We start from the raw sequence: 26577 nt of genomic DNA, 5'->3' as shown, positions 1-26577 counted from the left end.
CTAAAAGGAATTGTGTGCAATTAAAAATTATTGAAATCCAATTTCAGGATGAATTTGATTTAAAAATTTAGGGAACACAAAATCTGGAATGCAGTCATCACTGGCCTTTGTGCAGATAGTGGAATGTAATGTCCCTCAAGGAAGAAAAAATCCAGCAAAGAAAAATAAGCCACTCATTTCTACCGAGGTTCTATTTACATCTGCTTTCTTTACCTTGTTTTATCACTGTAACAACGTGGGGGCAGTCTGCTAGGAAACTGACCAACAGCCTTAAATCAGACCTAAGCACTCAGTGAACACGAGAGCCTCCTCTGATGGTGCCAACCTAAGTCTTGCACACAGCTGCTACAAGGCTATTCACTGGAGACCCCAAGAAGGCCCCCTGCTCTACTCTAACACAAACAAAGACCAGTGTGCTTAGCTGGAACTTACCCAAAAGCATTTTCAGTAGATTTAAGTTTGGGGGCAGTGAGTTCGCGTTCTCCATTCTGTGCCTTTTGTTCCGGAACTCCCTTTTTACGATCCCAGACACTTTTCATTTCCTCCTTGGGTGCTTTTTCTTTATCCTTGTTGTCTTTTACCTGCCCAGAAGATACCATAAATCACAGCAGAAAAAATGTCACAATGAGGCATTATCAATAGCAGTCAAGGAACAAGAATTCCTTGAACAAGAATTAGTGATTAACTCAGCAACTGTCTTCAAAATGATCATGTGCCTTAAGCCAGAAGTAGACTTTTTAACTTTACAGTTTAAAAATATGATCACCCATGCCTTTCTGATCCAAATTCACAATGAAAACACCTAAAATAACCAGTCTTCTGTGAAAGTTTATTGCAGCTACCCATGCGGTAGCATGGGGCTTGGCTACTACATCTTCTTTCTGTAACTGCACCTTCCTTAGGCACCTCAGTCCTCCTCACTTCCATTGCAGCATCACTCATGTGCAGCCCATTAAGATCCTGGGCTGCACACTCTTAGGGGCTAGGGTTGTTCATATGTTCTTGGTTAAGAGCATTGGAGCAATAGAAATCATTTATAACCTTCAGTTTGCTTGAACAAAGCTCATGCTATCTGGATGTAGGCAGATCGTTCTGCAGAACAGCAAGGGAGTACCAACAGAACAGAGCTAGCATTTCCAGCATCACAGCAGGTGGATGCCTCAGTACTACAGGAGTAATGAAAAAGATAAAAAGCTGATCATTGTATCAGAGTATAAGTTACTCTGTCAAAAAGCACAGTCATGCCAGAGGATGGTCACCAATAGTGTTCTCAGGCTCAGATATTTAATTCCTATGAAGAAGCAAATGTTCTCTCAAATGTTCTCTCTGGAAACGCTAAAGCAAAAATTCTCCCTATCCTTACAATTTTTTACCCTATAATTTTTAAGAGTAATCAAGTATATTGACTGCATGAATTTCATTCTTCAGTATCCCCCTATAGTTATGGGCTTGAAGTATTTACCAAAACCAGAAACAGCCTGATCTCAGCACGCTCACGGTTGGATGCTGAGAAGTGGAGTATACAGACTGACTTAAGTCCTTTGTCCTCAGGCAGAATTATTCCCACGATGAAAATTAGTTGAACTAGCAGCCTAAATAAACTTTCAACAGCAGCAGAGGAAAACATTATCCCAAAAATATCTCTTTTCCCTGGCTCTACAGTGTTGGAGGAAGCCAGCAAGAAAGGAAAGGAAAAAAATACTCTCGTCTCTTGCCATCCCATTTGCTAATTAAAAAGCAGGAATAATTTCCATAACAGTCCTGTCTGCAGCACAACTGCTTTTATGGAATTCCATGCAGCATGAGGAAATAAAAACCTACAGCAGACCACACTGAGGTGGCACACACTGCACATCAGTACTGAGCAGTTACACTGCTCCAGTGAGCTTGCCACTGATGAGGGATGTTGGACACAACCCACAGTGACATCTGCTCTGTCCTGAGAGCAGGCAGCAGCAGCAGCACAGACATTCCCCACAGTCTCCTGCAATGGGCTCTAGTTGCAACCTGGATCACCACCCTGACATACAGGAGGGGAGCTCAGTTTCCATGGCCATGCATTCTTTGGCTGTGATGCTGTGACTGCTAGCAAGCAAGGCCATTATTACTAGCTGCCCCAAGGAAAGGTTTCCTGTTTTCTAGGAGCTGTGTTGAGACAACCAGTGCTATTCATTGAGTCTAACGTATGCTGCCAGACAGCTCTGACTTTTGGGCGCTCCCAAATGTGGGCAAGATTCTAGCTTGTGACATGTTCACAGCAAAAAAGCTCTGCTGCCTGTTAGCTCAGGGAGATACTGAGAACAGCAATACTGATTGTTGTAAGATCTCAAATGCCAGGATGTCTGTGTTGGGACTTTGAGAGCATAGTATTTCCTTTGCTGAGATTTTCATCAAGACCTTTCTCAGTCTCATTAAAAAGCCGATACTTCCAGTTGCCTGATGTATTGAAGTCCACTGGGGAGAGTCATATCTCTTACATCTTAATTGAAATTGCTGAGAAAACTAATATTAAAACAACATAATTTAAAAAATAATAGGTTAGGAAATAGCATTTCAGAAGCTAGCAGGATTTATGGTAATGTGCACACATTTGAGAAAACCATTAATGCAGCTTGGCTCCCTTATTCAGAAAGATGATAAAACAAGATATTAAAGAAATATTTCACAGCTTTCAGGTCCAATAATTCTCCTACTGATTTTAATGCCAAAACTGTGAATGATAGCACAGGAACAGACAACCATTATGTCCCACTCCAGAGGAAGACAACAGAAAAAGTATTTTCCCTTGTCACAGTGCTTTCCTGAATTACAGGCCAATTCAGGTTCTGCTGAATTTAGTGAAAAGGACTGCTCTGATTCCAGTTGGAGTGGGTGGGTGGTGCTACCTGAACTGAAAACAGTTCACATGCTCCCTTCAAATCTCGAGCCTCGAGTCAAAAGAGAACATGGCCAAAACCATGCTTTGCTTAGCTAATTTTCAACATACATAATTTATATTTTAATCTTTCTCCATACTACATCTTTCCTGTTAGGCTCTTATGCTAACATTTGAGAGTCAAGATTTTTAAATCTAGAGCTTGAACAACTTCACACTACACTGGATTGATTACTGAGGTTGGAACCTTTTGGCAAGCTGAGCTCTTATTTGGACTCAGTTTCTTGGAGTCTTAAAAGCTGTGGGCATCTGGGTCTAGGCCTTCCATTTAGAGTGAACTGCTACACCCAAATACCATGAGAAAAGCAACTGTTGCAGCATGTCTAGCCAAACTAGAAGCAGGAAATACCAGGAGTCTCACATCATGAGAAAGCTTGTTCTTATGAGCTTTCCAGGACATTTGTGAGTACCCAAAATCGTGGGGCAGTTCAGAGAAGGAGACAGATTATTATTATTATTTTTTATTTTTGCTAGTTTGATCAAAATCCGCCATTTGAAGGCCAGATTTTAGTCACATTAAGAATGGATATGTGGTCGTGTTGCACAGTTACAAAAGCAAAATCTGGTTATGTGAAGAAAGTATTCCTTCAGGGATTTTGTTCACAATATACCACTATCCTTTTAATTGCATATGTGTCTACAATAAGTCTCATTGAATTTTGCTCTTTGCATTACTTTGTTTGGAGTCTGAGATTGTCAATTTTTCATTACAAACTAAGAAGTAACAACTGAGATTTTCAAAACTGAGCAGGATATTTCAAAACTTCAGCTTGATACACATGCACAAGTTTCACCTTTCAGCAGATGGACATTCAGCATTGCACCAGAAGTGGGATTCCCTTAAACTGTCTCAACTTGAGCATCCAAAAATGGAAGCACTAAAATCAGAAGTCACTTTCAAAAGTCATGACAATTCCCTGGAAAATCCAATCTTGTGGGCATGTCTTAAAAGGATCATGGGAGTCCCACTGACAGCTGAGTGAGCTCCAGGCAGACATAGGCAGGATATTGTGTCTCAAGCCCTCCCACCCCAAAATCCACATCTGTGGTCAAATATTTATAGCCCTCTTTATACAGTGAATTGTAATATTCAAAGATTGCATGCACCAGTAATATTACAAGCTGATTCTGTCATATGAAAATTTTTAATGTAATGCTTATTTTTTTCACAGTTCCTTCCTCTAGTTTCACAATCAGTAATTTGGAGTACAAGTTAAGTTTTCCTAAAGCAGTGTTTTGATGTATCTTGTGGCTCTCATTGAACTCTTTCCCTTTCTAGACTGTTACTTTAGCACATTGCCAGTCTCTCTCACTTTGGAAGCTTTCTTCCAATCATCTTCATAACGTTGTCTTTTCAATGTTACTTGTATTCTACTAAAAATATGGACAGTAAGTCAGGCAACTGGATCAAGAACCCTGTGACATGATTTGCCTTCACCTCTCTCTGAGGAGGAACTAAGCTTCTACAGCATGTTCTAGATCAATCAAGTTTCTTTCCAACAATAAGGACAATAGGGAAGATCCTCTGAAGCCCTCAGCACTCCAAGGCAGATGGACAGGCACAAACTACCTGTCACCAAATCTCTCTGTTGCAGCTCTTTAAGAGAGCCCCATGAACCTGTTTGAACCCATACTGGTGCAAACTGGTAAGAACTTGACTGGTCTTAATGTCTCATCAGGATCAGAGGCTATTCTGATACCTTCTTCATTGACCCAAAAGCACATTGAATATGGCTCCCTGTTTGTCAGCTGTAACCTGAAGAGTAAATGGCTCCCAAATCTTAATTACTTACCATACAGTAAAACACCATGGCACCAGCTCCTGTGTTTACAGTGGAAATGCAATGCAGTAATTTTTGTAGATTTTCTCTTTAAAACAAAAGAAGAATCTTGGGTATGCACAGTTTATATCATGAGATATTGCAGCTTTGGGGAAAATGATTAGTTAAGATATTCAAGTGGCCAAAGGGCCTAGATTATTATTATTACTATTTTAAGAGTAGGTCTCAGTCACAGGAGAAAAGTTCACAGTAAAGTGAGAGGAAACAAGGGAAGGATGATTAGTTGATACAGTCCTGAAAAATTCATCCCTAAGGTGCAAGCCATCCTTGCACTATTGACAAAAGTGAGTTTGACTGAAGTATTTGTTCTAAGACAAACAGAACTTGGTTCTAAGGCCACAAAAGAATAAAATACTTGAGCACATACTTAATGTTAAGCACACAAGTAGCTTCATCTATTTATTTCAGCAGGATTACTCACATTCTTGAAGTGAAGCACATATTTAACTGAACAAGCTGAACAAGCAAAATTCAGTTATAGGTCCCTTATTTTTTTTATCTCAAGTTTTCTTACAACAACTAAATCAACAGTTAATAAATTACCTGTTCTTTTTTGGAGATAGGTTGAAGCTTCTCTGGTAAGCTTTCCTTTTTAGCTTCCGCTTTAACCTCTTTGTCTTCCTCCTTTGTTATGGAGTTTTTAATAATTTTTGTTTTAAATACAGTATGAAAACATTGTTCTACAAGCACTTTAGTTTCTCCACACTGTGCTCACGTACCAATCCTGTGTGCAGCCACATGTCCTTCATGTGCTGTTGTGCCCACATCTGCATGTACAGCTGTGCTCCCTCCACCCTCTCTAACTGCTTCCATTCCCCCATCCGGGCTTTTCTCACTTGCGTGGCATCATGCTCATGTGTTCCAGCAGAGAGCCTTTCTTGTGATTGCACTTAACACACGCATTCCTCACACAGTTTACCAGGTGCTGATAATATTTTGTGTTGAGTTGTGTTTGCCTCAACCTTATGTCTTACTTCAACAGGCCAGCTCATAGCAATTGAGAAAAAAAGGCAGCAAAGAACATGCAAAGGTCTGAACATGCACGGTATGCTCTGAACAATGGAGTGAGGACAGGCGTGTTATGCATCTCATTACTGGTAAGCAGAAGCAAGGAGTTTTATTTTAAAATGAACAAACAAAGAGTATTAGTTGTTTAAATGCAGGAATGAATCTTTTTTTGCATTACATTTCTCACAAACCACAGGTGTCTTAATTTGGTGCAAAATGTTTACTGTACCTTTTTTCTTAGCAAATCTGCTTGAGCTTTTTCCTCTTGTGCTTTCTTCTCTTCCATCTTTTTCTTTTCCTTTAATTTTTCTGCCTCTAATCTAGCCTTTTCTTCAGCTGCCCTCTTTTCCTTTTCTGCCTTGGCCCTCTCCTCAGCTGCTTTCCTTTCCTCTTCTGCCTTAGCCCTCTCCTCAGCTGCTTTCCTCTCCTTTTCTGCCTTAGCCCTCTCCTCAGCTGCTTTCCTCTCCTCTTCTGCCTTAGCCCTCTCTCTTTCCTCAGCTGCCCTTTTCTCCTCTTCTGCCTTAGCCCTCTCTCTTTCCTCAGCTGCTCTCTTCTCCTCTTCTGCTTTAGCTCGCTCTCTTTCCTCAGCTGCCCTCTTTTCCTCCTCTGCTTTCTGTTTTTCTTCAGCTGCCTTCTTTTCTTCTTCTGCTTTTAACCTCTCCTTTTCTTCTGCCTCAAGTTTCTCCCTTTCTTTCTCAGCCTCTTCCTTCTCTTTATCTGCAGCATCAGTTATACTCTGCTCCCCTTCCAGCGTAGCATTTGTATCATTCTCTGCATTTACAGCTAGAGTTTTTGTTTCTACTACCTCTTCTTTATCTGTGGACTTTTCTACTGCCACATCTACCTGATTTTCCTCTGTGGGTACCTCCTTTGGTTTCTCCTCTTCCGTGTCTTTTTCTTCTTTTTTTCCCTCTTCTTCTCCATCTTGCCTCCAATTGTTCCTTTGGTACGATTTGGTAACTGTTTCTGTTTCCTCAATCTCACAGCGTCCTTGGCGTGTTTCAACCTTTTCCTCTTTCCCTGTGGTCTCATTTTCTTCCACATTGTTTACTTCTCTCCTGCTGGGCACTGACAAGCTCCCATCTGTGATCGTTGGGTCAAATTCCTTTTGACGTTCCAGGGCTTCCTGTAGACGTTTTTGGCGTCTCTCTTCCCGTCTTGCCAGTCTCTCCAACAATGCAGCTTCATCATCTGTACTACGTTTCGTTTCTTCTTCTGCCACACTACAAAAAAGCGACAATTTGTCATTAAAAAAGTCTTCTAACAATGTATGCACTTAGCTGTTTCTAGAAAAAAAAAAAAATATCACTGTAAGATCATTCCATGGTTTGTAAACACAACAGGTTGCATAATTCAAATTTTAGCAAAATGGTTCTGGGGATTCATTTTGGCATTTCTACATGTATAGGAATGTTAGCAAAATGGTTTTGGGGATTAATTTTGGCATTTCTACATGTATAGGAATGTGGCATTTCACAATGTCAGAGCCTGGAAATGTTCCCTTCTAGGCAAGCTCTGACAGCCGCACCAACAGTCCCCAGGAGTCTAACTGACCTTACTGACCTGATGCTTGGAACAGATGAAATACAAACAACCTTCAAAAATTCATCCTCCCACTCTGCGCAGAATATATGATAGATCTCAGCTATCTTTAATCCCCCCTCTTCAGCTTGGCCAGAGGCATACATGAGAACTCCTCATCACGCACAGAAGAAATTTTGGAAGATGCTACACAATTCAAGATACATTCTGACTTCAGTGACATTCTCTAAGAATGAGAAAGTGGTTAATCCAGTTCAGCAGCAAAATCTACAGACACAGTCTATAATGTGATAACTTCTCATTTACGGTGCAGTGCAGCTGTGATCATCTGTTCAGGGACATGAGCACAGATAATTGCACGCTTAATTTAAGCTATGCCATTCAGCATCTATAGCTAACAGGACTGGATCCCACTCTCAGCACCTGGAGGTTTTTTGACTCCTCCAAAATTCAGCTCTTTAATTCTCCTATATGCATGTTTATTCCTTCTTCCTACTTGTTTCTGTTTATTTATTTTATACTTGAAAAAGATTAACCGTAATCAGATGTGTTGCCATTTTCTTACCTCGTTTTATTTAACAAAAAGCTGCTTGAGATCAGTATCTATTAGTTTGCTATCACAATATATATTTCTGGTTTCTTCTATCAATTGTGTTATGGCTAATAGAAATTTGGATGTATTATTTGTTACTATATGAGACTAAACCAACAGCAGATAGACTGGAAGGCCAACACTGCCCTCTCAGCTTGTGACATGCAGAGCTAACTCCATCAGCTTTTCTGTTGTTTAGAGCTATATGATCCTGACAGTGACAGGTGAGGGCTAATGTCTAGTGCTCACACTTTCCTCACCAGCACACCTCAGCCATAACTTAAGGCCTGGGAGCTTCTCATGTGCCTTTTCCTAATGACACCATGGCCCCCATAAGCAGGATCACTACACTTTTTTGGCTGTCCATCTATCAAAACAAAAGCTGGATTACAAGGAGCTTTGTGAGGCAAGACACCAAATGCTAAGGGAATGAGAGAGCAGAATGTATTGGAGGCATTTCCTCTCTAAGCACCAGATGAGTTATCCCATAGATGCCCTGAAGACACTCTGGGAATGCGTCACAGGGCTAGGCCTCAAGGCCAGTCTCAGCAGTGCTCCCATCATGTTGTGCAGACAAAGCCAGTGGCATTTCTCATGGGGTTAGGTCCTCCTCACAGCAAGGATGGCCATATCTAGTGCTTGAAAATTAAGCAGCAATGACAGGCCCTTTCAAAATATTTCTCTCTTCTGAACAAAAAGTATAGCTGTCTTGTCCGTAAATATCAACCATTTACCTGTTCTGGGCATTAACTTCTGATTTCTCTGTTACTTCCCCTGATAAATCTCCTTCTTCCTTTTGTCGCAGCCTTTCCTGTCGAGCTCGTCGACGACGTTCTCTGGCAGCTTCTTCCTCATCATCATCATTTCTCTGGTAGGACAGCCTGCAACAAAGCAGGAGAGAGAGGAGAAATAAAGAGGCTGTAGCACGTAAGACTGTATGTCTGAAAAATCACAAAAAAGCAGATGACCACAGCACAGTAAGCACAGCTTGCTGTGGCTGCTCTATATGGTGTTTAGAAAATAAACTGTTGAGTTGAGACACCTCGTTTCAAGGCTTGGTTTTGTGTTCTTTTTCAGAAAAAAAAATGACAAAGTGGTGATAGTGAAGGCAGCAGACTCACCACACTTTCAGCTTGCTCCTAGAACCATAAAATCCCAGCCCAACAGCTAAGCAGATATCCTGCTGGACTTCATCATGATCCTGCCAAGATGCACTCAACAGTTTGAGCAGACTATCACTCAGGGTCCCATAACTGAGATTGGACTTAGTTAAGTAGCTTTCATTAGACCTCTCTAAATTTAGAATGACAGAATCATAGAATCTATGATAACACGTTGTTTTAAATGCTGACAATATTCTAGAACTGACAGACTAGAAAACGGTGAGACACAAGCATGATGACTCTCAGTGCTCAGTTCTGAGTGCCAAACATCTGACACCTACAAAACTTTTGTGAGCGCAGAGCCCTGCCAGGCTAAATCATCCAAGATCTCTGCTGTGATGAAAGGCTACAGCTGAGAATCCATTGTGTTCTTCTAACCCAATAGATGATTACAATTAGTTTCATCCTACTTGAAAAAGAAAGCAAGACATTACAATCCTAATAATCCCATGACCCATTCAAATCTTTGGCAAAGTGCATTATCACTGCACAAGATAAAGTGAAAGGCCTGCATTCCTGTTATCTTTTAGTGCAATGAAAGTGAAATAGGAAGCTAACACGTACCAAACCCAATCAGGGCATTCATTTACTTTGCATCTAGCAGAGATATATAATGGTTAAGAAGTCACCTTTAATTATGTAGATGTTTATTTAAAATAGATCTACAATGCACATACAGAAAAAATTGCTTGCACAGAGTCAAAACAACCACAGTTGCAATTCAAAGAATACTTTAATATTAAAAGTAAAGAAAAATATTTTGATTTAGACACGAATCAGACTCTTCAAGTCTAAGCCTCTCCCACTGCCTTGCTGTAGTACTGTTATTTTTTCCCTCAAAGAAATACAGATTCTGCAGACATTCAATTAGTCTTATTTTGCCTTAAACAGAAGCTAAAGCCTAACATCTCTGAGTCATTTGTCAGACCTTGAACAGCATTTTCATCTAGTGCAACTTTACTTGGCCTTAGTGCACTGAAGGATTTCATTTGTTACTTTAATGTTTCACTCAAGAGCTTGTAACTCTCTCTTTGTGCAAAAGAGCTCCTCTCAAAGAAGCTGAAAACCAGGAGCGCAGTGCTGAAGGGTTACAGTAATGGGGAAGGGAAGAAAGGGAGAAGAAGAATTAAAAAGAGATGAGGCAGAGAAAGCAAGGAAAAATACTATCTGTTGTTTGTAAGCGAGTTTAAAAGAGTTCAGTACTTCATTAAGTTCTTGGACAGAAAGCATATAATAATAGTAACAATATAATAAGAACAACAATAAGAATATAATAATAAACCAATGAAGTCTTTAATTTTCAGAGGAAAGAGAATAAAACCGTATTGGCAAAGTTACCACAGAAGGCCAATTCACTAGAAAGATTTTCTGTCTGCAAGAAGCCTATGATCTGTTTAGCTCTGAACTGCAAACATAAGGGCACAGGACCTTTGCTCCTAGCCTGTGGCATCTGGATAATAGCCATGACTGAGTCAGTTCCCAGTGCCAATGGCTCAGGAGCTATCTTTGCAGAGAGACCACAAGAGAATGGAGTATTTATTCTACTCTCTGCAATTACAAAGAACCCTCGTAGATAGTGAGGAGAGCAACCATTTTTAAAAACTTCTTTAAAATGCCTTTTTGAAGCAACCAGTTGCACAGAAAACTAAGAAAGGAAAGAAAAAATATACTCTGAACAATAAACTTCCACCAAATGGTACTCATTAAATAAGTCAAATGAAAGCAGATATGTATTTCCTGTCCTTGGACACATCGCATAGATCATCTGTTAAGAAAGCTGACAATCTCTCTCAATATCCCTGTAAGTATATAAGCTGCCACACTGTGTATCAGAGTGTTCTCCTGCAGCAGAAGAGTGGAGATAGGGGCTCCACTTTTAAGGATCACAGCATGGAATTCTGTTCATCAGCATGGATGCACAAAACATCCTCAATAACCTGGAAATAGGGAGCAGCCATCACAGACTGACAGTAGAACAAGCTGAAACTGCAGGCTGAGGTCAGCCTTAGCAGGCTTATGAGCATGCTGTGAGCAAACTCATAATGTGATCAATTATGAAGAGGCTCAGCAGTCACCTGAACTGCATCTGACATTTCATGAAAAATTCAGTCAAAGCAACAATGCATGATACAGACTCAACAGCTACCACTTCTTCCCATGAAAAATACGCTTCTGATGAAGTGCTCCTCCCACTGATCTCTTAGTCCTCATGCACTGAGGTCATTCAGCCTATGTGGGCTGGCACATCATTCACCTTCCTTAATTAGCTAACTCCCCTTCTCCCTAGAGTGACAAGCTAATTTCACAAAAAGATTAAAAAACAGGCAGGCATATAAATTAATGTACCCTCCACTGTACATTTTAGACCACAAGAAGACTGAGGCTCCCTTTCCTATTGCTACAGCTCTCCCTAACTTCACAAGTCTTTATTTCCACGTGCTTACATCTTTTGACATTGGGTAGACCAAGAGTAAACAAATAACCAAGCGTGAAGCCAGGACTTCAGTCTTCTGTATCAGACAGATGGAAATCCAATGATCCACACTGGCCTGTGTTGTTTCTTCACCTTTGGAGAACCGCCTTCCTGCCCAGCATGCACACACCTCACAATCAAATTAGATTAACCTTACATCCATTTTTCCCCTTCTGCACAACTGTTCAAGTCTCTCTCTACAGTTAGCTGTTCCAGCTATCTCGGGTAATGAGAGCACAGCATGATCTCAAAGAAGTATGCCAAGCCTTCTGATATTAATATTCTTATTAAATATTCAGATAAAAAGATGACTATAATTTCTTACCGAAGGTGTATGCTCCTGATTTAAATGACAATCAAAAGGAAAAAATAACAGTGTTGACTACATCTCCTGTTATCCCTCTGTGTTTCTGACATGAGAAAAGGCAGTATAACCTGCAAGCATTGTTGACAAACCATACTGGTAATGCATTAGTGCCAAGTCTATCATACTTCATGTGCAGCATAACTCAAGTAGAGGAGACTGGGCACCACATCTGCATGCAGCAACATTTCCCACCACGCTAGGTAAGGGTAATTACAGACATTCTGCCTTGCTGGGAAGGCAGAATAATTACAAACATGTTGAAGTCAACAACAAATGTTCTAGTTATTTCAGTAACATTACGCTCAAACTCAGTGTGATGACCCTACAGTCTACAGCAGAAAGTAACTCTGCTGCATTACGAATGGCACCACTTGCCTCAAATACTGCACCCTTTGAATTTTATGTCAAGCACCAAATTTAAATCAACTTATAACCTACTAAGAAAGCTGGTAATAGCAAATACAATTGTTCAGTCTAGAGAAGAGAAGGCTCTACGAAGACCTCATTACAGCCATTTAGTTTTAAATGGGATCTTATAAACAAGATAGAGACTGACTTTTTATGTGGTCTGATAGTGATAGGACAAAGGTGAGACGTGTAAGGGATAAACTCACAGAGGGAAGATTTAATTTAGATGTTAGGAGGAAATTTTTACTCGGAGAGTGGTGAGACACAGGAACAGGTTACCCAGAACAGTTGTGGATGCCCCGTCCCGGGAAGTGTTTCAAAGCCAGGTTGGATGGGGCCGTGGGCAGCCTGGTCTGGTGGGCGGCAGCCCTGACCACAGCAGGGGGGTTGAGACTGTGTGGGCTTTGAGGTCTTTTCCAGTCCAACTCATTCTATGATTCTATGATTGTGAGGCTGAAACCGTTTCATACAATCCAGCTTCTACTAGTTTCCATTTGAAGCCACCAATCAGCTCAAACATTATCTGAGGCACTTTGGTTTTAGAATTTCTTGCTAGCAATACTACATTATTATTATTGTCTGAGTTATGACAGCACTGAAATTTCCTGATCAAGCTTGAAGGTCTATTATACTAGGCATTTATAAAGGTGGGGGAAAATGCGGTCCCTGTTCTAAACAATGTGTGATACTGATAGAAGAAAAACATAATGATTTGAAACAGCACCTATCCTCAATGAACCATAAGCTAAACCTGATTAATCTTTTCTATTTCTTACAAAGGTGGAAAAACAACACTAATTTAAGATGGGTTAAACTGCTCAGTTCTAGAAGAGATGGGGAAAAAGAAGAATGTGATCCCACCTTAAGAATGTCAGAAATATGGGGGGAGAGTGGGAGGGGGAAAATTTCGAACAGAACAAAAGCCTTTGAGCATAGATTTTTAACTTAAACAGCTCAGGTCTGTCTCCTCTTTCTCCCGTGACTCGTTCAAATGCCAATCAGTCATTGCAATTATCTGCAAAAACCACCTTGCATTCATAGAACCAGTGACCAGTACACTGTTCAATTAGATGCAACTGCTCTTATTCGGCAAGTTCTTTCCCTCACACCTCTGTTACCTGCAAGCCCTTATGGTTTGCCCTGCACATAAGCTACAGATTGATTTTCTCTGTGGTCCAGCCCAAGAAAAAGGATCACTTCACTTCCATATGCAACCTAACCTCCTTCTATGAACTTCACCTTTCATTACCTAACACCACAGCACTGACATCTTTGCACCTGTGTGTCTCCTAATTGATGGCAGAGGGAAGTAAAATATCCTTGATAACAAATTTCCCTGCCAGATTTGGTCTATAGCAGCTGAATTCATTGGTCTTCTGCACTCTTAGAAAACCTATTTACCCAGGCTCTTCCTGAAAGGATGGGTGGGATGAGGATGGGCTCTGTTATAACATCCATTGGAGAGTGCTCTTTATGTCACTGCTGATATTTGGTCAAGTTTTATTTATGATTCCATATGTTTTTGTGTTTTTTTTTTTGTTGTTTTTTTTTATTGCTACCTTAATATGTGTTATCATAGGCATGCTTCAAAACATGAACATAAACAACTGATCAATCCTTACCTCCCAAAGACAGCAAATGCACATGCCTTCAGGGCATAAAATCTCTATCAAGTTTTGCATGTCACAGATTAGCTGCTTTTTGTTCAAGTTGCGTCAAAAAATGTGGTGAATAGTGGGGGAGCAGTCGTGGGGAAAACTATTTCTTCTAATCATTTCTCCATAGTTCAATGAGAGCTGCCAGCATTCTGCTCAGACCTGATCAAGAAGATTCATTTTTTATGATGGAACAAGGAGAATTTCAATCCAAAATGCTCATGTTTCAGAAAGATATAGTGAGTGAAAACAAGGGATTATGCTGGAGACATGCATACATGCCACCGCAGTTCTCAGTGCAATGTTGTGCACGAATGCTCTTATTAACACCCGTATTTTTCACATATTTCTCAATTAGACATGCACCACTTTTTTCACTCTGAACACAGGAGAGACAAATGGATAAAATTAACCAATGGATGGAAATTAAACCCAGACAAATTTAAACTGGAAATGAAGCACATGTTTCTAACAGTGAGGTTGATTAAATATACAAGAAATGATGGAATATTCATCTTAAGATGAATGCCTTTTTGGAAGTGATACTGCAGTAAAGTACTAATTCTTGGGCTCATTGCAGACACAACTTGGTGAATTTCCATTACCTCTTATGTATAGAAAATCAGGCCAGATGATACTGTGGCTCGTGCTGGACTTCAAAATTGTCTTCCACTTACAGAATGTACGTGTCTTCTCATTCATTTCACAACTCATCTCTGTCTCACAAATACTTTTACTCTTTTCACCCACGCATTCTCCAGAGCTACGCGGCCAATATTCCTGACTTGGCATGTTACCGACAGAATGTATGCACATGTTCTCTTGGAAAAATAGAGACTGACACACCTTTCAATGTAGTCCCTTCTCGTTTACATTATTTTCATATTGTCAGTATCCTTTAATTTTTTAATAGCTCCAAAAAGTTTAAGGGATTTTTTTTTCCCTCTGAGTAACCATCTATTCAGTGGGTTAGCAGAAGGATTTTATTGCCAATGGATCTGGCATCCATATTTTCCTACTATGCCTTTAGCAGTCTTCTTTATCCTACCTTAACCCTTGATCAAAAATATCTAAAACATAAAACAATGTGTATTTTAACAACTAAAGTATTGTTTCATCTGTGCAGAATCTTCAGATGATCTACACTGGTTAAGGATCTGGCCATGAGATTGTTGCTTTGTTTGTATGACAAAAGAGCTAAGCATGGGAAAGAAATGGGATTCTTCCAAATATTCTTCTTTGTGGTTTCTTTCATTTGGTTGTCTTTGACATTTAGTTTTGTTCACAGGTAAGAAAAGAATAGGTGCACTTGTCCCTTTAACAGTATGATTCTAAAAAAACTAATTAGAAAGCAACTCCCCTGGAAAAAAAAAAAAAGCATAAAAAGTGATTTGCAAGCCAATAACCACAAGTGAAAATGACTCCAAATTGATGAAAAAATTACCAAGTAGTTCATGCCAAAAGTAATCAGGGAATTTATTTCACTGCTGAAGATGCCATTGAAGCTTTCAGGACAGATTCTGGCATCCCGAATTAGTGGTTTCTGTTGAAAATGTACATTTCAGTTCAGTTGCAGCCCAGGATTTTCAATGTCCTGTCTCATTTCTTGCAGCCTTCTCTTTGTGATAACACTGCTGCTTTGATTTTAGATTCAGGCCCTGAAACCTGGGTCTTGTAGTTTGAGCCAGTCTGTAGTATCGCCACATGGTTCTGCACAAAGGCAGAATGACTCATGCGCGCGCCTATTTTTTTTCCCTCATGGCTGAAAACTGATGATCTGTTTCATAATGTGAAATGCAAGCAGATTCTCCAACCACATCCAAATAACTCTGCTAAATCGCCTCTGAATACCTCAGCATAAATCGCATGCAGGACCACTAACATGAAGGGTAAAAACCTTCAGCTACTGAAACAATGTTAAACTTGCTTCCAACATACATTATATTTAGATAAAAGAACTTGCTGGAAATGTCCCAGGGAAAAGCATGTAATTTTCTCAATATGTGAAGTTTGTAATACTTAGCAGTTTTCCTTCAACCACGATAGATTTGACATTGACCAGTCAGGAAACAATCCAGTGCATTTAACCCATTTTTATTTAGAAGTTTCACACAAAAAGCAAAAAAAAGTCATTGAGTAGAAAAGTAATTGGCTAACTTCCTTCTAGCTATTACTTCTTTACTGCTTTTCTTGACACTTAGTGGAAATCTGTCTCTCTGTTCAAAAAGAAGCATACAAAACAAGTTTACTTCTTCCAGCTTAAAAATGTGGAAGCAAAGCCCAGTTGCTGTGCATACCACTGTGGTTGATGCGGTATTTGCTGCCTCTGTAGCAAATTGCTTGCTGCTTGCTGCCACCACCTCCACTTTCTAGTGCTTTACTGCATATAAAATCCAGTATCACTTATGCCACATCCTTACCCAGTAATATTTCAGGCATCTCCCTGTTGAGAATAGTGGGCATGTTGCCTAGCTGAGGCATAAGTACGGAGTTACAGGACTCACCCCAGAACATACAATTCACAATTGCTACAAAGCCAAATCATAAATTTTCTTTCTTGTGGTTTTGGGCCCCTGTATTCAATAAAGCTTTCAAGGCACTTTCATACCCTCAAATTGCTAGCATACTAAATGTATACAGAGTTAAGGGCTAATTCCTCCTCTTTTGTATTGAATTGCAAACAAAGCTCCAACTAATGTGATTGAGAAGTTCACTAAAGACAGAAGGAATTAAAATGAAGAAAGAAATTGAGACTTGTGACTTCCAAAAGAACCCTTACATTCTGACAATTATGGTTTTTCTAGAAAATGTGTAAAAGTTTTGAGGAATGAAATCAAGAACTTTTTACGGCACCTTTAAGCAAACTGATGTCTTCTCATGCTCAAACTACAAGTTCTGCATTCCCTCCAAGAATTATTTTAATCCCTTCAAAATTCATGTTATCCTTTGGAGTATCTATCAGAGATCTTTAAATAAAGATAACAAAAAAGAAAAATGGCACTAGGAGGATATCTTCATACTCTAATGTTCCATCGCATTGCCCAACCTACTCACGATCAACTTCCAGCATACTTCCATTCATTCATCACCCATCCTGTCAAAACAAGACATGAAATTTGAGAAGAAATACGTCTTTTTTCTAAGATGGCAAATCTTCTCAATGAGAAGAATCCCTTTTAGCATTTTTTCCCTGCCAGGTTTTGCAGGGTATGAAAAAGAACCAGGGGTCAGGACTCTACACACAGGTGAATCCTGAGGGAAACAAAGTCTACACTGATCAATATCAGGGACAACACCTACCAATAGCACTGAACCCAACTCAGAAGGAATTATTTCATCCATCATGATTGAAATGCAGCTGTGCCTAGGGTTGGTCAGCAAGTAGTCCATAGCTGAGACTCTAGAATGGTAGCATCAGTCTCTGATTTAAGACTGATACTAAACCTGAGTGTAGATTAGAACAAAATTAAGACAGAGAGCCAGTGGGGCAGGGAAGATGGAAGCAGGGATAATATAGGGGATGTGTCTGTAGGAAGGGGACTGGAACAATATGCCTCCCTGGGCTGGGGAGAGCCAACTAGCAGCAGTGGGTGACTAGATGATCTCTGAGGTCTTTTCCAATTTACTGATTTGATGAGGAGCCTAGGTGATGGAAAGTGGGTAAAGCCAGATGCAGAAATACTCAGAGGACTGAGAAGCAGAGGGAGGGAAGAGGAACGAGATCTGCCAGGAGGTAGCTGGGACTGTGAAAGCACCAGGGCTGGGTGAGCAGCTCTGATGTCAAAGTATTGAACCTTTCCCATGGCTTCTAAGTCTCTGCTGCACAAGGACCTGGAAAGCCAAATTCTACCACAATTGACAGAATTGAAACGGTAGGACAGCAAGTCACAGTTACCCAGTTACCTATACATCATCTGTTTACTCCCTCAGCCTTGCACAATCTGAAATGACTTCAAATGGTCAGAGATGGCTATTTTTATTGCTCGATTCATGAAAAGTATGGGTGTTAGCACTAGTCTGGGCTCCGTGAAGCATCAAAACTCCTATATATTTCCCAGGGGATTCAAGATTGTAACTAACTTACTATTGCTCAGGGCCAGAAAAGTCCCTGAAGATCTCTGCTGTAGCTTTCAGATACGCAGCAAAATCATGTGCTGTGTGAACAAGGTACAAGGCATGTATTTGCACGCAGGGAACCTGGAAAAGTAATTTTACCAGATAATCATACAGATAATCACAGAATAATCTTTTTTCCATCCACTCTTCCTGATACAAAATATGCAAGAGGACAGCACAGCCTTAACGTACCTCAGCAGACTAAATATTGAAATAAACACTTGCTAATGGGAAGGCAGCTGAAATGCAAGAGGAGGAGGACTTGCACTGAAACAGAACAGACTGTGAAGCCATATGCTAACTGGAAAAAAAAAACACTTTGGGGGGATACAGCATTACAAATACGTTCATTGCTACAGCATATGGCAAACAGGGAAAAAAATAATGAAAATCAGATGTCTCAAAGTTTTCTTGTACTGATTCCCTATACTCACAATCTATGGATGCTGTGCAGGTGCAGATTTGGTTTCAAGGGAAATTCATGACTGTTCACTTTTAATGTGGACAGGCATCTATCTCTTTCTCAGATACTTAAGAAACCTACTGTCAACAGCTAAGGTGATTAGGAGACATTTTCTCTGAGACAGAGGAGGAATTATGAGTGCAGATCCTGTCATTTGCTAACAAGATTAGGGCTGGATGCATTCCATGCATCTCTCTGAACGTTAATCCTGATCTGTCTTTCACCTTCATAAAAGGTAAAAAAAAAAAAAAAAAAAACCCTTCCATAAAACAGGCCTGTACAGATATGTAAGGTCACGTACAGCACTTTGAACAGCACGCTAACGTCACAATGATTTGCAGACAGCGTATACCAGCATTGCGCAATTTAAACAGCTGGAAATTTGACATGTATCCATTGCAACTATAAACGCATAAACACTATAAAATATCCTGGCTTTATTCTTTTAATTAGTTTTCCCTTAGATGAGCCTGTTCCCCCTTGCATTGCTCCACTGTGATCCTTATTCCAGAAAAAGTTATTCATAAGAAACTAGCATAAAACTCTGTAAAAAGTTAGAGAAAGTGAGTAAAGCTGATTCTGAAGTCATGACAGATGATGACCAACCACACTAGAAATACAAACATAAAAGCCATGGAGCTTCTAAGGGTAAACAAACAAACAAACAAGCAAACAAGTGAAAAATAAAAACAGAACAACAACAAAAATACCTTCTCATGGAACTCTATAGCCCAACAAAAAACCTCTTCCATTTCAAATATTCACTAACCAATTATTTACACGTTGTGAGTTATTCATAGGAAATACCCAGATAAAAAACAGGAAACAAGAAAATAATAATTTTCTTGCCCTATGCTTGTGGTCCAAAGACTTCCAATGGAATACATGCAGCTGTTCAAGGCACATGGGTGCAAATAGCTCACATAAATTACCGCGCATAGATACCATGCCAGTATAAGGGTCTTTTTCCACATTATATAACATGCTCACAAATAACAGCAACTGTTACAGTATGCATTTATTTTTCAATCTGGAACAGCAGTTCCATATACAGAGGTAGGCAGTAATAGTGACTGCAAAATGCTTCACGCTGAAATATCCCCACACAGATGAGCTCTGCAGGAACATGGGGAAGCTGAGTGGTACTGCCAGTTACAAATTCACAGAAAATTATTGATCAAGTCCTGTTTGCTATTTAACAGCTCTTCCACTACCAAACAGCTGTTCTTTGCCCTAGTCAGCCTTCTTTGTGTTCATCAGATACAAAACCTGGCCCTGAGCTTCCTGGCCCTCTCCCAGCTCTAGCTTGTCCATCAGACACCAACCTTCACACTCCTCCACCACTGGCAGTGGTTTGCAGGAGAAGCTAAGCACCACCAACCAGGCCTGGACCTATGGGTTCTGGGTTGCTTCCATGGAATTATTTTATGTTATTATAGCCTTTGCCACAACATTCAGTGATCAAAGTGTCAGCCCCAAAATAATTAATTTGATGCCATGCAATATATTCTTTATTTTAGCTGCTTTTCATTGTTTTGCTAAAAGAAATTCCAGGTGAGTCCAGGGAAGGAAAGGTGAAGGAGCAAAGTGGATGGGACCAACCACAGAGCAGATGATTGTGACCAATGAGAGAAGGAAACAGAGAAGCTAGGCAGTTAGAGGAAGAGAATGGCAAAGGGCTGCTGTGGCAAGAAAGTGAGCAGATGCAAGTGAAGGCAAAAGAGAGCCTAATTCCAAAGATGAGGAAACAAGAGAAATTAAGTTTTCATCAACAAGAAGCACAGGTTTTTTTGACACTGAATTGACACTATTAAGAAAAGAAAAATTGAAAAATTTATTGTTAAATGCACAAAAAATTATGTTTGAGCTAAGGCTTTTAGGATAATCCCTTACATTCCAGGAGTGAGCACAAACTGATATCTATTTTCCTTTCCTCATCATATTAACACTTGGCACTCACTAACTTCCTTCTATCAAAAGTCTCAACATACTTTACTAATTTAATTAATCCTCACAACCTCTTTTGACTGCTGCATGCTGGTTATTATTCCTACTACAAAGCTGGTTTATGGAGTGGAAAAATAAGGACATAGACAAATGTACTTGTTTCAGCCTCAACCCCACAGCAGATAATATTTGTGCATTGGCTGCAGTACCTCAATTCTAGTCCAAACCCTGTGGAAGTTACAAGGAGCTTTTCTAGCAGTTTCCAAAGGCCATTGCTACAAGTAGGCCAACCTCTTCCTCCCAGGCCCAACAGCTGCACATTGCCAACTTCCATCGCTGCACCCAAAAGTGTGTGAAAGCCACAGGCAGAACTGATTATCCTGGGACAATTTTTGCTGGCATACAGAACAAAGAAGTATCCTCCCTTGAGTTCCCTCTGAGCAAGTGGCAGCCTGCCCCTCCTCTATGCAATGCCTTCAGTTTCCAGGTACTTCCAAATCAGTAGTTTACATTTTAAAAAGAGATTTGCCTTGTGTAAAATGGGAAAGGAAACCCAGAAAGCTTCTTTACCCAGAGGAAACTTGCAGCCATGTCGCTGCAAAAGAGCTAAGGCTTCATGCGTGGGTCAGTGTGCCTCAACACAGCCTGGCAGCTCCTTCAAGCACCGAGTTGTGAACTAAGATACATTTCAGTGCCTGAAAATATGGAAAATGGGGTGCAGATCGCCTGCCTACCACTGAATTTCCTGCCAAACCCTTCTGCTTCTCACACTTCAACAGGTGCAAAAAGCCAGCTTGGTGAGATGGAATTCCCAAAAGGTGATTAGAGAGAAAACACCTGCTCTAACCCTAGAGATTTTAGTTATGCAGAAACTCTTAAAGACATTGCATGAGAAGGCTTCTGTGCACAGCAGCTCTCACTGCACCATCTCCAGTGCCACACAATAGATGGGACTGATCTGAATGTGAGCCAGGACCATCCACAGCAACCCTTACCAAACTACCTCTTGATTCAAGGGCAACATTTTCTGTCACACTGCAAGATGGAAGAGCATTTTAGGAAGCCACTGGAGCTCCTAATGGAAAGGTATCACACAACATAAGGAGAGTTCAGAATAATACCACCAGAGAAGAGGCTTTAGGCTTGACTCAGACCTGCTGTGATTCATTCTAGTGTCTTCCCCGCAGTTTGTAGTAACTATTCACACATGTACATCAAGCCAACTGCAAGAGAGATGCAATCCACCTTATTCTTCTACGAAAGTCCTTATTGAATTTCAGCTATGTGTCCTGACAGGCACTAGAAGGAGCCAAGAAAACAAACACTGGATAGCAAGTCTGTGTTTAATAGTCTTTTGTGAAATTACAACATTTGATAAATGAGGATATAGCAATGTAAATTGGAGAATATTTGGCACCAGAATTGGGACAAGAATAAGAGAAACTGAATTCCTGTTCTCAGAGCATGGTCCAACCTGTTACCATAACTCAGTTGATTGAGATTACTGAATAAATAAGAATAAATGAGATACTTAAACCCTTTTGTGCATAAGTTCCCATTTGACTACAGCAGTGTTTGGTGAAAAAATCATCCCTTTGGGAGATTCAAAGGTTAGCATGATGGGCATTACCTACATCAATAAGATATTATAAGACCAATCAGTCTAATACAAACATAGGCAATAGGCATAAAACTAGACACAAACAGTAGCATTTATGTGCCAATTGGGCAATCTTGGATCTACTTATGGGTGCTTCTGCCAGCTTAAAATGAATTTGAGATAGAAGTATTTTCATTGTCAGTGCATAGCTACGAGTGTATACTAATAATTTTTCTGGGCCCTTGCCAACAGTTTGATCAAAATACTCCCACAAAATTACCAGAGATTTAAGAAACTCCAGGGCAGACTCATTACCTACTTTTGCACTTCAGAAAGAAAACTCCCAAAGAGTTTTCTCCTCTGTTTCAGCTCCCCAGAAGCTTTTCCAGTTCCTTCTCCAGTTTCTTCTCACATTCCAAGCAGATCATGTCACTTCTCACCTAATGGCACTTTAATGGGTGTCTCCATCTTCTTATTCCACACCTGTGAGCCCTGCCCTAAATTCTCCCAAGCCTGAACATCCCAACTTTGTACCCTTGCAAAACTATCAGCTTTGGATGATATTCCAAAAATGGAAAAATGCCAGTTTCTGCACCTGGGATGGAGAAATGCCGGACACAGGTACAGCCTGGTGAATTAGTGTCTGGGGAGCAGCTCTATAGAAACTGACCTGGGGGTGCTGGTGATAGTAGTTCAGCAAGAGCCAGCAGTGTGCCTGCCAGTCAAGAGTGCAAACTGCATTTGGAGTACATTAAACACAGCAAAGCCAGTCAGTCACAAGAGGCTATTCTTCTAGCAATGGTGTGGCATTGTCTGCATGCATTTCTGGGATTCACAATATGAAAAGGATGTTAAGGTCCTTGAAAGTGTCCAGAAGTAGGCAAAAAACCCAGTAACAGGGTTGGAAGGCATATACATGTCCAGGGAGGCTTGGACTGTCCAGCCCAGAGAAGGGGAGGCCAAGAGGCAAACTGTAGAGGGAAGCAAAAGAAGGTGCCAAGCTCTGCTCCAGATACTGATGGTAAGATGCATAAAAGAGCAGAGAACTGCACCAAGGAAGCTGGGCATTTGAAAGTATTTCTTTACTGTATTTCTTTACACTGGAACAGGCTTCCTAGAGGGGTGGTTCATGTTCCATGCTTGTCATACTCAAGAGGCATTTGGAGAATGTCTTCAATAACATGCTTTAACTTGAAGAGGTCAGGCATTTGGACTAGATGATCTTTGAATGTCCATTCCAAATGAACTACTCTATTTTATTCTTTTCAGGGCTCAAGATCACATTGAACTTGTCATGCATCTTGAGAAGTGCTGAAAAGAACCAAAAGCTAGGCAGTAAACAGCAAAATCTCTGCCTGCTCTAGTGTAGTAAAGAACACAATCATATCCTTTTTGGGATGAGAAAACGGATTGGTAGTATTTCCAGAGCAGAACTGCATAGGGAACAACAAGCATACACAGAATGCAACAGAAACAAGCACTGTTTTATGCATTCAGAGCATTCATCCTTCTCATTCAAGGACTACAAGCATGGAGCTAGATGGTATGTAATAAAGATAGACTTTGTCTCTCACCTGATCACTCCTTAGGGTTTTGGGTGAGGCTAAAAGGGAAGAATTCAAGAAATCAAGCAAGGAATTAACCCAACGGCTATCTCCAAACGACAAAGGATCAAGTGAAGCCATCAGATATGCACAAAAAATGAGTATTTGTCCTCAACTGGATGGGCTGCAAATTATTGCTAATGAATATGCTATCAGTTGGGAAGATTTCGTGGCCATACAGATAAGGACTGGCAGAAGAATCAAGACAGCATTACTGTAGTAGCTTTTTAGCATGTCAATAAGTCTTGAGGAAAAGTTGCATTTGCAGAGAACTTCCAAGCTATGTTGCTGTAGGCTTTATGGTAAATCATAGAGAAACTAAAAGGAAAACATTTCTCAGCCTTCATCTTCCTAAGAGGATCCTAAAGTAAAAGCTTAGCTGACTTTGGAAACAGATGTTACCTCTGTTAATTAGTCTGTGAGGCTTTTTGAAACCCTAAGAAAGAAAACTGCTGACATGTTGTGTTTGACCATTTCTGTTCCAGGAGGAGACAGATGATTAAGGTCAAGATGCACAACTCCATCGTACACACTCGGAATCCATGCCAGTGATTACTTGGGAAGCACGATCCTAAAAATTTCCTGCTTCACAGAGAAAAGATACTGTTGCACAAAATGTGTGAGGCTATTCCTTGAGAGTAATTTAAAAATGGGACACATTTCATTCAGGCTTTGTAAAATATCATATCGTACATTAGAAAGAGTGCTTAAAGGTAAGAATTAAAGAGAAAGGGAAAGGAAACACATGGCAAAGGACAGGTGACTGTAGATCCTGTGAGCTGGCAAGCCAGAGACTGCCTGAAAGTGAACAAAGTTTACAAAGGTCCTGTTATAGCCATTTCAGCGTGTGATGATGGTCTGCATCATTTGGGGATACTTAAATCTACAGAACTGTACCTTGTGAGGCTCATCCATCCCACAGTCCAACAGCACAGTTACAAACTCTTTCCCTCCCCACCTCAAAAAAAAAAAAAAAAAAAAAAAAAAAAAAAAAAAAGGCATAGAAAGGATGCTGCCAGGACACCAATATATATATATGATGCTAGAAGGTACATCTTTAATTACACTGAGGCAACTCCAGCACTGAATGTACTGCAGATGGAATTTGGCAAGCCAATAATCTCTTGTTCAAAAACATGTAATATATTTTTTATGATTAAAAAATGTGCAGACAATTTGGCTATGACAAGACAAATGGAAGCCAAGATCTCACATCCTGTAGTGACAAGTGTGCTGGTCTCAGGGATACATCTCTAGGACAGACATCCGCATTTCTTAGAGTACCCAAGGAAGGAAAATGAGTGCACATGGACTGCTTCTGCAGGAGTGACTAGCTCAAATTTTCTGAAATGCACAGCAAAGAAGTCAGGAGATGTTTTCTTAATATGGTTTTAAGCTGTCTGGCAGAAGAGGGATCCTTTTTTTTGTTTGTTGTGCAATACAGCAACTATTACATGAGTCTGAGCACAAATAGATATCAGACAAAATTACATATATATACACCTAAAAATGAAATGGTTGTGCAACAACCTTTTGGGTGTAATCTACTTCTAACAGCATATCTGTCCATTTTGTTTAACATGATCTGGTTCATCCAATCCCTGCTACAAACAGTGTTTACTTTTCTTTTCTGCATTATTACCATAAAAGTTATCTTTCACATGTTTTGCCTACAGTGAATAACCTCAGCAATTACAGGAAATGTACTCTCAAATTAAGTTGAGAAAAAAAATAGGAAAAAATAGGAAAAATGAAGGGTAGAATCAAACTCATAATACACTGATAAAAATAAATGAGTGATAGAAAACAGTTAGTTACTAGGTAAATCATCATTCCTCCTGCAATCCAGCAGCCACACAAGGGACACCACATAGGAAGAGACAGCCACTTTGCACCAGTTTTGGCCTCCTGATGCAGCATGGAGTGAATTCTAGCATAGCCAGCACTTGGCTTAGCATTTCATTTACCAGTAGACGCAGAGAGACTGGGGAAGGAAAGAATTTCGTTACCAGCTTCTGCCCTTGCTTGCAACTTTGCTCATCGTAATTCAACTGAAAGCCTGAGGAATTCTATTGAGTTCAGATCTGTGCTGAAGCCTCCATTTAAGCCTGGGATCCATTGCTCATCCCTGGAATTTAATGTGAGCCTTCAAAGCAGTTTGAAAGAAAAACAGCAGAGCAATTTAAAGTGTCAACAAACTCCTGTAATTTGTACTTTCCTCCAATGATGGATGTCTGAGAAGAGGAAAGTTGGATTTTAATACCTTGAACGAGAGTGTGATCTTTTGACAACTTCATAAACCATTTAGATGCTTCAGATGTATAACAAACTCCATAGAAACCTATGTTTCACCATGCCTGCTGCTTGCTCAGAGGTGACTACGGTACATTATGTTGTTAGGCTTGCAAAATCTTCTCACTACCACCTCCAGTTTGTGTGCTACAGTGAGATTTTACAGCACTACTGAACACTCGTAGTGTTGAAAAGGAGAAGGAAGAGGGAAGGGGGGAAACCCTCCCTGACTGTCCGCTCTGCAAAGGATTTGAACTGCAGAAAAGAGGAACCATGTCAGCAAATGCCAAACCAATGCAGTACCTGCCAAACCGCACCTTATCCTTCTCAATCAGCAAAAAAATTATCCGCTGCCTGATTTCTCTTACCTCACCAATAAAGAGCTAGGTTTTTTTCCCTTATTAGGACATTCTCCGTGCCGTAAAATTCTGGCTCTAATAAGTGGCTTTAACAATATGTGCTGCACATCAGCACAAAAAGAAAGCAACTAATAAAAATAAAACACAGGAGGAGAATAAAAGGGCTGAGTCCTAAATTAAAAGGGACGACATCAGCTTAGTTTGGGCTCCAA

At 40.2% G+C, this 26577-nt stretch overlaps 1 protein-coding gene across 11 annotated transcripts in view; it reads right to left on the bottom strand.

Moving 5' to 3' along the window:
* Positions 1-26577, bottom strand: part of CALD1 (caldesmon 1) — a 183421-nt gene that overhangs the window by 23352 nt on the left and 133492 nt on the right. For 8 of the 11 annotated variants that reach the window (XM_085230643.1, XM_085230666.1, XM_085230679.1 and 5 more), the window contains 4 exons: positions 8653-8799; positions 6014-7007; positions 5320-5400; positions 433-581 (listed from right to left, as the gene is read on the bottom strand). In XM_085230643.1, coding sequence (XP_085086769.1) covers positions 433-581; positions 5320-5400; positions 6014-7007; positions 8653-8799 — 1371 coding nt within the window. The remainder of the gene's footprint in view (positions 1-432; positions 582-5319; positions 5401-6013; positions 7008-8652; positions 8800-26577) is intronic. The other 3 variants (XM_085230691.1, XM_085230698.1, XM_085230702.1) reach the window with 1 other exon arrangement.

The sequence above is a fragment of the Meleagris gallopavo genome, chromosome 1 (assembly GCF_905368555.1).
Source record: "Meleagris gallopavo chromosome 1, MGAL_WU_HG_1.1, whole genome shotgun sequence".
Taxonomy (NCBI): domain Eukaryota; kingdom Metazoa; phylum Chordata; class Aves; order Galliformes; family Phasianidae; genus Meleagris; species Meleagris gallopavo.
This window is presented reverse-complemented; position numbering and strand designations above follow the sequence as displayed.